Source organism: Chionomys nivalis, chromosome 13 (genome assembly GCF_950005125.1).
Source record: "Chionomys nivalis chromosome 13, mChiNiv1.1, whole genome shotgun sequence".
NCBI classification, from domain to species: Eukaryota; Metazoa; Chordata; class Mammalia; order Rodentia; family Cricetidae; genus Chionomys; species Chionomys nivalis.
The window spans coordinates 68,862,742-68,877,886 of NC_080098.1; the positions used below are offsets into that span (position 1 = coordinate 68,862,742).

Consider the following 15,145-nt stretch of genomic DNA (forward strand, 5'->3'; position numbering starts at 1 on the left):
TTCTAAAATACAGACAGGTGTACCTCTTTAACAGGCTTCATAGTCCAGGACTAACAGGTTTCAGGTCTATCTTCAGAGGTTCAGAGTTTCTAATTCCCTTTAATTGTCTTATGTTAACCTCACCCAGTTTCAAGCACATTTCACAATAAGGACATAAAAGAAGGAAGTTTTTGCTCTTTGCCTGCTTGTCCTTGCTTTGCTAGCAAGTCCATTCATGCACTGAAATAAGAGCCTACTTCTTTGGGATCCCAGTATATACTGAAGACCAGCTGAGTCAATCAGTTTTGTTGTCTGAGCAAGTAATGGATCTTGGACTTCCATTCACAGCCAGCCATTGTTGAATTAGATGAACTTCAGCCTATAAGGCATTCCACAAAATCCCCTTTATATATAGATTCATTCTATACCTTCTCCTATTACTCCAGAGATCTCTGACTAACACACTTTCTCACTTTAAAACTCCCTTACTTCTTTTAGGTCTCTACTCAAATGCCACCTTCTTTTTTATATTTTTTTTATTTTATGTGAAAGAATTATTGCCTGAATGTATGCATGTGACTTCAGAGATCAGAAGACAGTGTTAAGACACACTGTCTAAAACTGGAGTTAGATGGTTATAAACCACCATGTGGGCGGGCACTGGGAACTAAACACAAGTCCTCTGTGTACCATGAATTCTAATTGATCTTAGTAATAAAAACTCAGAGTCAGATATTAGAGGGTGAAAGCTGAGAGATTAGAGAAGCAATGCAGCCAGCACCAGAGAGTTCTCTATCGGGGGTCTTGAGTACCAGCCTCAGTACCCACTCAGGGCTCAGAATTGGGTGTCTATGACAAGTGACGATCTGAAGGCAAAAAAATTAACTCAAGTACATTACCTTTGCATCTTCTTTATTTTTCATGCAAGGGGAGAAAGTGAAGTGAAGGGGGCACAGAGAAGAGGAAGAGTAAAGGGAAGAATAAAAAGAAGAAGTAGCAAGGAGAAGAGTAAGGGGAAAATAAGGGGTGATGTGATCTCGAGGTTTCTAGTTTTTACAGACACAGTTGGAAAATTCCATAGGCAAGGACAATGATAATATGCACATCAAAATCACAAAGAGGGCAGGTAGAATCTGACAAGCAATACTTCAGAACAGGTGGCCCAGCCCAGGAAAGAGCTAGCAAGGGGAAGTACCTGACATTTCAAACTGTCTGATAAAGTTACCCAACATTCCTGCATCCTGGATTCACCCATTCTCCTCATCTAATCTCTTTGGTGACAACCAGTTTTGGGGATGCCCATATTTGTTTGTTAGCAAAGGTGGGGCATGCTGCCTTCCTGCTCAGTGCCTGTTTTCTATAGAAATTTTCATGCTGTCTGTTAGCAGGTAATTTTGTGGGATTGACTCTATGTAAATTTGACTGTTAGAACAAAGAGTGGGTGTTATCAGTCTAAGGTCTCGTGGTGTGGGGGAATGGAGTAAGGTCATTCTGTTGCCTGTGCAAGAGTCACACTGCTGAGGTGTTTTAGGAATGAACCCCATTTTGAAGGGAAGAATCATAGCTTCACAAGGTTTTTACAGATATGACAGTAACTTTTCCAAATGACAAGTATTTTTGCAGCTCTGGAAAACAGGTTGTCGCATAAGTTGTACACTTGTGGGTCTGCCTTTATGAATCTATCAGCTGTGCATTTACTGTCTAGTCTTGTGGATTCCAACAGTTCTCACCTCTACCAATGCTCAGACGGAAAGGGAGATCCTGCCTTCAGACTGCATCTTCAAACTGACTGCCTCAGACTGCACTGAGCTCCATCTCCTCTCACCTTACATTCCTCTCTCCACCTCCCTAGTGCTGGGATTAAAGGTGTGGAATCCCAAGTACTTTGTGTAAGATCTGTTTCTCTTTTAGACAGATTTAATCCTGTGTAGCCCAGGGTAGCCTTGAACTCAAAGATCCCTCTGCCTTGTTTCACAGTGCTGGGATTAAAGGTGTGTGCCACCACTCCCTGGCCTCTAGTGGTTTAGCTCTGCACCCGGGTCTTCAGGCAAGCTTTGTTTGTTAAAGCACAAAGTATCACTACACTTCTGAAAGAATAGCAGATGTTCCTAACTGCTGAGCTACCTCTCCAGCCCCAAATGCCACCATCTTAAATGGGACCTTCCTGACAACTGTTTTAAATTGTTACATCAGTACTCTCTATTCCCTTCTTGTGCTTTGTACTTTTTTTCTCCTAAAATATTTATCACCAGTCTAGAGAGACAGTTTAGGCAGTTAAATGCCACACAAGTATAAGAACATGAGTCTAATCCCCAGAACCCACATAAAAAAGTTGAGCATGATGGTATATGCTTGTAATCCTAGCATGAGGGAGGTGGAGACAGGCAGACTCCTGGAGCTTACTGGCTAGCCAGTCTAGCCTTAACCATCAAACCCCAGAGAGAGACCTTGTCTCAAAAGAACAAAGTAGATGGCTCCCAAGGAATAATACTTGAGGATGACCTATGGCCTCCATACATATGCATACACATGTGCATATGCACATCCACACAAAATAGATTTTAAGAATTTATTACCACTTGACGTATTGCTTCCTTACTTTTTTTCTGGTTTATCTTCCATCACTGGAGTGTACACTCCATGAGAGTAGTGACTTTTTATATTAATTTCATGTATCGGATATACATTATTGTTAAATAAGTAAGTAGGGAGCTTTATTTTTCCTAAGTGTTTACATAAAAATGATCTTCAATGTATTTTCCAGAAAATAAATATAAAGGGAGCTTGCTTTTGTTCTAGTCTAGATCAACATAGTGAGTCTTATCTCCTGCAAACAATCCTTTTAAAGAACATTTTACTTTTTATAGTTCTGATCAGATAGCCATGTTACTAAAATAAACTGAGCACACAAGTCAGTTTAACCACAATGTAGTATTGTAATCAAATAAAACTTACAGCAAAGTTAATCAGACAGATCTTTAATGACATGCATAACTGTTATTATACTGCACGGTAACTAGGCATAAATGGTAGACATTCCATGTAAATGATGCTAATTACTATTCCTGTTACACAGCCAAATCAAGCATGTCTAGGATCAGCATCAGAGAGAAACAAAAAGGAGGGAGAAACCTTGGTACTTAACTCTGAGAGGTAAGAACGTTCTTCCTCTGCTCCCCAGGAATTAGACAAATTGTCTCCAGGCTCCATTATGTGGCTTATTCCCATTTTCAAGATGGGAAACTTTTCCTTTACAGTATGAAAAGCCTGCTATCCAAGATTTACAAATTATGTTGAGAGGAACAAAAAACAATCACTAATTTCCATCTTTAAGGAAGATGTGGGCACAGGCAAGTTGATGGAAACTAAGCCAAGGATCAAGAAAAGGCCACACACACTAGTAAGTGTTTCACATCATTTTTCACTTCCCCAACCTACCTAAATCCTGAAATTGTTCCCAAGAAAAAACAAGAGAAGACTGTGGGATGGCTCCAGTGAGAATTCCTTGTAGATGGAGGCTGTTTATTCATTTCCCGGCCTCCCAGACCCGAAATAATCACACAGAAACTATATTAATTGCAATACTGTTTGTTCAATAGCTTAAGTGTATTTTAGCTAACTCTTACATCTTAAATTAACCCTTTCTGTTATTTTATATTTTACCACGAGGCTCATGGTTTACTGGTACCAGCGTGTGGGCATCTTTCTCCTCCAGCAGCTACATGGTGTCTCCCTGTCTCCTCCTCTACCTGCTTGGAATATCGGCCTTTCCCTATTCTGCACTGCAATAGGCCCAAAGCAGCTTCTTTATTAACCAATGGTATTCATAGCATACAGAGAGGAATCCCACATCAATTCCCTACTCCAAAGTATCCTACAATGCCAGCTTTCACAAAGCAGGCTAAACCCCAGTCTATCTAAGTCATGATAAGTCACTGCCCTTCTCTCCCGCACTGTACTCATTTGCAGGGATATTCACTTAGGTATATACAAGCTATGCACTCTAAACAACTACAATTACTTTCCCGAGTAAAAATTTACTTTCCCAAATAAGTTCATAAACCTCTTGGTATCAGAAATCTGTTTTAAAACTTCTCTGGTGGGCTGGAGAGATGGCTCAGCGGTTAAGAGCATTGCCTGCTCTTCCAAAGGTCCTGAGTTCAATTCCCAGCAATCACATGGTGGCTCACAACCATCTATAATGAGATCTGGTGCCCTCTTCTGGCCTTCAGGCATAAACACACACAGACAGAATATTGTATGCATAATAAATAAATAAATATTTAAAATTTCTCTGGTAACCCACATAAAGGTTTACCACAAAAGTTTTTAAAAGCATGTTCTGGGGCATGGTGATTAAAAGTGTTTGCTAAACAATCATGAAAGCAGAATTTGGATCCTAGAATCCATGCAGGAAGCTGGGCATCCCACACAAACCTGTAACCCCACCTCTGAGCAGAGTGAAGACAAGAGGATCAGTGGAGCTTGCTGAAGTCTAGTCTAGCTGAGAAAAATGTGAGCCCAATGTTCCGAGAGACCCTGCCCCAAGGAACAGATGGAAAATATTAGAGGACACTCAATGTCCTCTTCTAGCCTCTATACATGTGGGATCCAGGAGTCAGAATTAGGTCATCAGGTTTGGTGCCTTGACCCACGGAGCCATTTCACCTGCTTGAGCTCTCTGACATATATGACATAGGTGGTAAGCGGAGAAATCCAGCAGAATACTAGTCTACTCCAGTCATCTTTTAGGATGAGCACTTCCTGAGCCTTTAGGGTCACAGATGCCTGGGCTGCCAACTCATGGACAACCACTGTAGATGAGCCAAGTGGTCCTTTCTGGCAATTTTAACTTATAAAATACTTTACTAATATACAATTTCAGATTTAGATACATCTAAGTTTTAAAAATCAAGTGGCATTAAGAAGGTCACAACACTTCCAATTACCTAAGGCTTACATTTCATTTGAATGGTGGATCATGGAGCTCTAGCTATGCTAGCACTAATTAACGTAAAGGTTAAAATCATAGACAGAAAGGCAGATTCTGGATAGTAAATTAAGGGATATGATTAACAAGAATATTATCTTGGTCAACATCTCACACTGTATCAAAACTATGGCTTTGGTATACTCTTTGAAGGGTTACCAGTAGTTTTGGCTTAACCCAGCAAAGATATACGGGACAGAAATATAAATTAGGGATAGTTTTAACAGCTGTTTCTAAGTGGAATGTCTATCAATATAAACCACAAGACATTTCTTTTAAATAAAAAACGGACTACACTAGAACTTAAGTTTTTCAAGCTGCTTAGGAGTCTCAATATTTAAATATATAAACTGAAAAGCAAGGTTTACTGCATTGCATTAGCTTTTCAGTATGCACAGTAAAGAGCAAACGGAATATTAAGAGGAAAGGTTTTTTTCCCCTATCCCTTTTCCTGAGGAACTTGGTAGAAGGTACTATACCTGCTAAGGACAAGGGACCTGAATGAACTAGAAACTAATTATTTAGACACAACAGCAACTTTGAAGATAGAGCTATTTCTCCTGCACTATATTATACAAAATTACAAAAGTACTGTGCAAAAAAAAGTTAAGAGTTACACTGTCAGCTGGGTATGGTGGTGCACATCTTTAACACTAGCATCAGAAGGCAGAGGCAGAAGGATCTCTTCAAGTTCAAGAGCAGCGTGGCTTATATCATGAGTTCCAGGTCAGTCAAGGCTACATGGTAAAACCCTGTCTCAAAATAACAAAAAGTTAGGTCACCTTGGTGAGGTTTTACCTGTTTCCTGCTCCATCGGACCATTGCAGTACATGGCATGTTGTTCAATCTTTGTGGGAGGAAAGTCTTGGTCACACAGTGGACAGGACACCCGGGTACTAGACGAGAATGCAGGAGTGGGAATTGCTTTCTCACCATTTTCTCTATTACCAACCTAAAGAGCATGGCAAACAGCAACTGTAAGTAACTGTTAGTTTATGTCTATTCCCCCAAAGAACAAGACCCATCTGCATTTCATTTACTTTCAAAGAAAGAATACCTATCAGTTTATACCAGATTCAAAAACCAAGGACTAAAAAGCAAAGACTTAAGTATTTTAAACGCCTAAAGAAGTTATTGGTTAAGACAATAACTAATTTCTACTAAAGCCTCTTTTAAGCCTTTTCTCTTGCTCCTATAGTTGCCATTATCTTGCACAGGCAATTTTAAATTTTTGTTTTAGTGTGTGTGTATAGTTTTGGCTGGTTTGTTTATCGTGTGTGTACATGTGTATGTACATGCAACATAGTAGGCATGTGGAAGTTTGGGAGTTGGTTCTCTCCTTCCACTTTGTTGAGGTTAGGTCTCTCTTGTCTGCCATACTTCATATTTCAGGCAGGCTGGCTGTCTTAGTTAGGGGTTCTCTGGCTGTGATAAAACACCATGACCAAAAGCAACTTGTAGTGATAAGGCGAGCAGAGGGCAGGCCTGCTTTTCATCCCACCCAGCTCCTGCCCAGCTCCCGCACGGCTAGCTTAGCCCCAGAATAATTACATGGAAATTGTATTCATTTAAACACTGCCTGGCCCATTAGTTTCAGCCTCTTATTGGCTAATTCTCACATCTTGCTTAACCCATTTCTCATAATCTGTGTAGCACCACGAGATGGTGGCTTACCGGAAAAGATTCTAGCCTATGTCCTTCTCGGGTAGGAGAATCATGGCGACTGCCTGAGGCGTCTGCCTCATTCCCTTCTTCCCAGCATTCTGTTCTGTCTTCCCCGCCTACCTATGTTCTGACTTATCAGGCCAAGCAGTTTTCTTTATTAATTAACCAATGAAAGCAACAGATAGATAGAAGACACTCCTACATCAGCAACTTGGGAAAGAAAGGGTTTATTGCATATAATCCCACATCACAGTTCTTTATCAAAGACAGTCAGGGCAGGAACCTGGAGGCAGGAGCCTGATGCTGAGGCCATGGAGGGTGCTGCTTACTGGCTTTCAATCATGACTTGCTCAGTCTTCTTTGCTATAGAATCCAGGACCACCAGCCTAGAGCTGAAACCACCCAGAAAGGGTTGGCCCTCCCACATCAATTACTAATTAAGAAAATGCCCTACAGGCTTGCCTACAGCCTGATCTTCTGGAGACATTTTCTTAATTGAGGTTTTCTCCTCTCAAGTGACACAGCTGTGTCAGTTGAGATGAGAGACATTTTTCCCCAATATCACCAAAATGGTCTGCTTAAATATTAACTAGTAGCCGGGCGGTGGTGGCTCACGCCTTTAATCCCAGCACTTGGGAGGCAGAGACAGGTGAATCTCTGTGAGTTCGAGACCAGCCTGGTCTACAAGAGCTAGTTCCAGGACAGGCTCCAAAGCCACAGAGAAACCCTGTCTTGAAAAACCAAAAAAAAAAAAAAAAAAAAAAAAAAATTAACTAGTAAGAAGGAATTACAAGGCAAAAAACATAAGTAAAGCAGCTTTTATTAGGACTGTATAGCTCATCAGATTTGGTGTCTACAGAGCTGTTTCTACTGTTTTAAAATACCATACAGGCAAGATGGCTCAATGGGTAAAAGGTGTTTGGTGCCAACTCTGATGACTTTTTTGAGTTCAACCTCTAAAATCTACATAGATGGAGGGAACTACCTCCAGCAAGTTGTTTTCCTGACCTTCATACACTCACACACACACACACACACTGTGTAAAATAAATAAGTAAAAAATACTACACAATGAGATATCAAAAGTGGTACTCAGACACAGAATTGTAATCCCTTGTAGGTATGTCCAATCTTTGGCTCTCAGGTATTGGGGAATATTACTTTAACTTGGCAAAGATGTTACATTTGTTTATGTTGTAAATTATTACTTTATGTAAAGTGTGTTACATTTGTTTATGCTGTATTTGTTTAACAATGTAAAGATGTGTTGCTTTGCCTGCCTAAGGCACCTGATTTGTCTAATAAAAAGCTGAATGGCCAATAGCTAGGCAGTAAAGAGATATGTGGGGCTGGTGGGCAGAGAGAATAAGCAGCAGGAGGAATCTAGGCTCAAGAGAGAACAAAGGAGAAAGAGAGAGAGACGTGTAGCCAACCAGCCAGGCAGTCACCAACCAGTCAGATATGGAGTAGGACACACAGAAAGAAAGGTAAAAGTCCAGAGGCAAAATGTGATGAAGAGAAACAGGTCAATACAAATTTTAAGAGCTAATGGGATAAGCAAAAGATAAAGCTGAGCACTCACAATAATAAGTCTCTATGTCATGATTTGGAGCTGGGTTGGTGGCCCAAAAGAAAAGTCTGATACAATCAGACCACATCCCAGGAGAGCTGTGAATGTCAACTAATACATTTATAAATGACAATATCGTGTCACTATGTCAAAAAATTGGCAAACTCTTGTAGCCTAAACTTCTAACCTCAAAAAAAAATGCCACCTCAACAAATAAGCCCAGTGAAAATAAAGACACACCCTATAAATCACCAAGTTCTTCGCCCTCCCCTACCTGGCTTATAAGTAGCTTAGAAAGTTGTTCATTTTGATCCTTCTTACCAAAAGACTTTTTGTGGGAGGGGGTGTTTTTTTGAAACAGGATCACCCTACATAGCACTGGCTGTCCTGGAACTCACTATGTAGACTACTTTGAACTCAGAGATCTGCCTGCCTCTTCCTCCCAAATGCTGAGGTAAAGGTGTGTTGCCACCACACTAGGCTCTATACGATTCTATTCAAATAAAAACTTACTAAACTGTTTGGTTTGGAACAACTTCTCTTATCTCACCTGAGAACAGAATATCTATGACAATGCATATCAAGAAAATTCTCAAGTATAATATTGAGAAAATGTTAATCTACCATTTTCAAAGAAAACTGACTACTGTAAGAAATCAAATCAAGAGAGACTGCAGTTATAATAAGGTTGTTTTGCATAAGTCAGTACTATCAAGCAGTTACCCCAATTAACAAGCTAATATCACTAAACAGTCACAAAAATTTCAAAGCAGAAAAACTGTTTTTATATGCATACTTCTACTTGTGCCAGGTCAGTTATATGTTTTATATTCTGTCTAAGTTAATATTCTAAGAAACCCATCTTTTAAAAATGAATTTGAGGAGCCAGATGGTGGTGGTGCGTGCCTTTAATCCCAGCACTCAGGAGGCAGAGGCGGACGGGATCTCTGAGTTCAAGGCTAGTCTGGTCTACAGAGCAAGTTCCAGTTTAGCTAGGGTTACACAGAGAAACCCTGTCTCAAATAACTAAAAAAATCTCCGTTTAATCCTCAGCACCCAGATGAGCATGGTGGCACATGTTTGCAATCTCAGCACTGGGGAGGCAGAGACAGGCAAATATCTAAGGCTCAGTAACCAGACTATCAGAATTGACAAACTCCAGGCCTATGAAAGACCTTCTCAAAAAATAAGGTATGGTACATGGCACTCAAGAAGCAGAGGCAGATAGATCCCAAGAAACCTACAAGATTACTTAGAAGCATAAGCAGACATAATCAAATAGCAACAGTGAAAAGTACTCATTTGCTAGGTAGCAGTGCAGAATGCACATTATAATTTCCAAATGGGGCTTATGTTCTTTGGCCCCAAGAACAGTATCCTTTGTAGTCATGGTAAGAAAGCACCCTTGAGGGCTGGAGAGATGGCTCAGGGGTTAAGAGCACTGATTGTTCTTCCAGAGGACAGGGGTTCAATTCTCAGCACACACATGACAGCTAACAACTGACTGTAACTCCAAGATCTGACAACCTCACACAGATATATATGTAGGCAAAACACCAGTGCAAATAAAATAAATTCTAAAAAAGAAAAAAGCATCATTGATAACTAAAGGCTTGTAGGGTTTCTTCTGCATGTTAGGATAACTATATTCCCAATACTCTGTTCCCTGATTCCCATTTAGAAGGTTCTGTATCTTCCCTGGGAAGAAAAACCCAATGGCCATTTTGATATTATCTAGCAGAATCTAACCTCAGTGCTACAGAGGCTAATTTTTCCTATACTGGCATGAGGAAATCCCAACCTGTCATTTGTGACACACCAGGTTCCAAGAAACCTGTGTATGATTCATGAAAGCAGAGTTTCTAGCCAATTACCTGCAGTGCAGAAACTAGGAAAGAACCTAACATTTACTGTGAAAATTGTTTCCAAAAAACCCTTTACAGTTAAAAAGGAATGAGAAAATTAAGTTTCTTTAAAGTGTTCAGGACCATAAATATAAATATGTGCAAAATTTTTATTTCTATAAGAATTTATTCAATCCTCAAACTGCTTTTTACAGCAACAGAATTCCAGGAAATTACTTAGTTAAATCTAAAATGAAAAATACATACAATAAAGGGACTGGAGAGATGGCTCAGTAGTAAAGTGCTTTTACTCAAGTCTAAAGACCTGAGTTTAGATACTGAACAATTACAGAAAAGCCAGTTGTGCACACCTGTAACTCCTGCACTAGGGGGATGGGGAAGGGAAACAGAGATGCAGGAAGCAGAGATCTGAAGAACCCAGGGGCTTGCTGACCAGCCAGATTAGTCAAAACAGTGCGCTCCAGATTCAGTGAGAGACTATCTCAAAAAGGTAAGGTGGAGTTTGGCTGAGGAAGGTATCAACCTCTGGTCTCAACATGAGCATACACAAATAAATGCACTCAAAATAAAAAATATACTCTATGATTTTTTGAGATACAGTTTCTGTATAGCCCTAGTTGTCCTGAAACTCACTATGTAGATCAGACTGGCCTCAAACTCAAGAGATACACCTATGTTTGCGTCTCTAATGCTAGGATTAAAGGGTTGTCCTACCATGCTTAGGTTACTCTAAGAATCTCAACTGTACGACTATGGTCAAGCATGTGTAGTCAGGGACAGTAAATGATATAAACAGAGATTCACGTATTTGTCTTCCCTTTGTATTTCTGACAACATTTATAAAATAAGGTTGAACAATATGTTTATGCTACACAGTGATTACCTGCCCCCACCCCGTTTATTTCTTCTACTTATCTGTATATAATAGAAAATGTCTCTATAGATTTAGAGACAAATCTATGTTCAGGTTCTAGTTCTATAATTAATAGTAACATCAACTAGAGCAAATCATGTAAACATTCTAAATCTTTCTCTAACAGAAACAGTAAAAGAAATGGTTAAGTGGCCGGGTGTGGTGGTGCACAACTTTAACCCCAGCAGCACTCAGGAAGCAGAGGCAAGTGGATGTCTATGAGTTTGAGGCCAGACTGTTCTACATAGTGAGTTCTAGGACAGCCAGAGCTATTTAGAGAGACCCTATCTCAAAAATCAAAATAAACAAAAAAGGTGATATTTTTATAAACAGTGCTGAAATGATAATTTCAACTATAAAAATTTCTCTCTAATTGCCCCTTCCCAAAACTAAAACTCTACCACCAAAATCTTTCAGACTGAGGTGAACACTGTATCACAAAGAAGACCGACAGCATAAAAATTAATGAGGAAAATCATGTAGAAGAGTATTAATTCACCTGCTTATCACTCACTGTCCTTCTTACTTCAATAGAGACCTCGCTGCTATCTGGAGAGTCTTCTCTATTGAGGTCAAGGGGCTCAGGGGAACTTAACTGTGTCTCTGTAATTTAAAAAAAAAAAGTAAATACCATTAATTCTAGTTAGTTTCTTGAAGCTTTACTGTGACATAATTTACACAGAACAGAACTGACTAGCTTTCAGTTTGTGATTTGATGGGTTTGACTAATACATACCATGTAGCTACAATAAAGAAAATGTTTCCAGCATCCCATTAAGATCCTCCTGTACCCTTCAGGAGTCAACTGTACAAACTACTATATACCATTTTGCCTTTCCTAGAATATCACCTAAATGCAATTAGCCAAATGTGGTAGCACACACCTGTAACCCTAGCTATTCAAGTTCAAACCTGGGGCAATACAGTGAGACCTGTCTTTAAAAAGGAAGAAAAAAAAAATCACAGTGTATATGGGTGTCATCTTTTACTTAGTATCATGTAACTGAGAGACAGCCATGTTATCAGACATATAAATGGTGTTTTCCTATTTCCTGGTAAGTAGCACTCTATTAAATGAATACAACACAGTTTGTTTATCTATTTACCAGTTAATCCATTTGGCTTATTTCACTATAGTTCTAGTATCAAAATCTACTGATTTCAAGAGAAACTAAAAACTGCCTATATTAGTTTTAAAGTTAAAAGGATGAATAGGAAAAACAGAAAGGCAAAAAAAATCAGAATATGCATTCTATACAAAGATGTGCCATTTTTAATATGTTCTTTAAGCAATATCTATTAGTTCAATAAATACTGATGGAATAAAAAGTCCCAGGCATTATACTACCTACTACTAACACAGAGATATAGTGTAAATCAAGAACAGAAAACTATAGATACTTTCTGGGTCCAATCTGGCCAGCTGCCTTGGTTTGTAAATAAGGCCCAGTGGAATACAATCACATTCATTCAGCTACATATTATCTATGGCTGCTTTTTCAGTGAAACAGATGAATAGCTTTAACAAAACATCTAACCTAAAGAACCTAAAATATTTACTAGTCTTAAAGAAAAGAAGTTTGGGGAAAGTTTGTGTTGTATGAGCTGCGGTGGGCTGCGTTCCGGCTGCCACAGCTCCCGCATGGCTAGCTTTATACCCGAAATAATTACACGGAAACTGTATTCTTTTGAACACTGCCTGGCCCATTAGTTCCAGCCTTTTATTGGCTAGCTCTTACATATTGATCTAACCCATTTCTAAAATTCTGTGTAGCACCACGAGCTGGCTTACCAAGAAGATCTTAACCTGCGTCTGTCTGGAGTGGGAGAATCATGGCGACTGCCTGACTCGGCTTTTTTCTCCCAGCATTCTGTTCTGTCTACTCCGCCTACCTAATTTTCTGTCCTATCAGGCCAAGCAGTTTTCTTTATTAGTTAACCAATGAAAGCAACAGATAAGATACAAGACCCACCTCCATCATGTCCCCTTTTTCTGTTTAAACAAAAAAGAAAGGCTTTAACTTTAACATAGTAAAATTACATATAACAAAACAGTTATCGAGCAGTTTTCTTTATTAGTCAACCAATAAAAACAACAGATAAGATACAAGACCCACCTCCATCAAGTTTGGTCAGGGGTTGGGGGTGAATTAATAAAAATGTTTTTTTGAAGTTGGCTAACTAGAAATTCTAGACACCTGTCAATATAACAAAAGAATAACAAATTGTATTTCAAATGACAACAGATCTGGTAAAGAAATGTTGTAAACTCAATTGTGTATGTCTCATTCAAACTTCATGATGAAATGGTAATCCTAATGATGATAAGAGGAAATGGGAGGCCTTTGGAAAGTAATTAGGTCATAAGAGTAGAAAAATAAAAAAAGATGGGATTAGTGTCCTTTTATCAGAACCCTACAGAGAGCTGTCATCTCTGTCTCCCATTTAAGAACATAGTAAAAGGATATGTCTAGGAACCAGAAAGTGAGTTATCACTAAACACTGAATCTGTCTACGCTTTGATCTTGGACTCCCCAGTCTCCAGAACTTTGAGAAATAAATGTCTGCTGTTTATAAGCCAAAGTCCATGGTATTTCCTTTTATTTTTAAATGTTTTAAATTTTATTTCCCTCTTTTATATTTGTCTGTATGTGAACCCGGGTCCTTTATAAAAGTAGTCAGTGCCATTAACCTCTGAGCCATCTCTCTAGCCCCAATGTTTGCTTATTACAACCATAACTAAATAAAGAAATCCATCTCAGAAGGTAAGCCTTGTTAAGTTTTCGGTTGTTTAACACTATACCTCTGACACCTTCATGCTTCACCATACAATGAATAGTCAACACTGGGCAAATAACATGTAAATTCTAAACTATCTTCAGAACGATTAAAGAATTAAATACATTTATAGTATTAACTATATTTGAAAATTAGAAACTATCCAATTTGGTTGTAAAAGGCTCACAATTCTTAAACTGCAAAATCTTCTGTGTTAAATTTCCCTGAAAGAATTTATCACCAAATACACTGTTCAAAGATAAGAATCATTCCCATGGACAGCTGCAGCAATAAAAAGGATGAACAGATGAACGGTCTAACCATGAAAACACTTCAGAGAGCCTTGGTGCCCAGAAACAACAAACACTGCTGGTGCTGTCCTGTGACAGTCATCCTTGACTGCCAACCTGACTGACTTAAGAAAGAAACCTAGAAGGTTAGTAAAGTACAAGTGGGTGTGTCCGTGACAGCAATTCCGGAGACAGACCCTGAGGGCTCTGGCCCAGTGAATGGAGTTATCACTTGGAGATTCACAATGATGGCTTTCACTGGGAGCCAGTGAAAGCGCCTTTAATCCCAGCACTCGGGAGGCAGAGGCAGGCGAATCTCTGTGAGTTCAAGTCCAGCCTGGTCTACAAGAGCTAGTTCCAGGACGGGCTCCAAAACCACAGAGAAACCCTGTCTCGAAAAACCAAAAAAAAAAAAAAAAAAAAAAAAAAGCAGAGAAGAGGTGTGAGGCCTAGCTGAAGAACACCGGTCACTGATAACTACATCCTGAGGGTGCTATCTTGCTCAAGTCTTTCTGTTATTTCTCTTTTTACTGGTTCTTATATACCATGAGGTAAAGAAGCTTCTCTGCCACACACTCCTACCATGTTTATGCTCTGCTTAAGCACATGGAGATAAGCAACTACTGACTAAACCCCCTGAAACCATGATACAAAATTAATCTTGAGATTGGGTTAAGAGCACTGGTGCTCTTCTAGAGAACCTGGATTTAACTCTCATGTGGCAGCTCACAATAATCTGTAACAACCGGTCCAGGGAATCCAGTGCCCTCTTCTGGCCTCCATAGAAACTGCATTCACATAAAAACAGCTAAAGAGAGAATAAGCCCTTTCTAACTGAAGTTAGGTAAAGTAGCTTTTATTATCATGATTTCCGACCATTAGCTTACAGGTTAAACCCAACTGTTTGCTGACCTAAACGACTTCCATGTGGGTGCTGGGATTCAAACCAGGCTCTCTGGAAGAGTATGTCTCCAGCCCCTAGGACTTTCTAATTTTTTTTTTATTTTTTGTTTTTTTGTTTTTTGAGACAGGATTTCTCTGTAGCTTTAGAGTCTGCCCTGGAACTAGCTCTTGTAGACCGGCTAGCCTCGAACT

General features: G+C 39.4%; 1 protein-coding gene across 3 annotated transcripts in view; it reads right to left on the reverse strand.

The window, feature by feature from the left end:
- Uimc1 (ubiquitin interaction motif containing 1) overlaps positions 1–15,145 on the reverse strand; it is an 83,919-nt gene that overhangs the window by 25,558 nt on the left and 43,216 nt on the right. For all 3 annotated transcript variants that reach the window (XM_057787547.1, XM_057787546.1, XM_057787548.1), the window contains 2 exons: positions 11,482–11,585; positions 5,768–5,921 (listed from right to left, as the gene is read on the reverse strand). In XM_057787547.1, the coding sequence (XP_057643530.1) occupies positions 5,768–5,921; positions 11,482–11,585 (258 nt within the window). The remainder of the gene's footprint in view (positions 1–5,767; positions 5,922–11,481; positions 11,586–15,145) is intronic.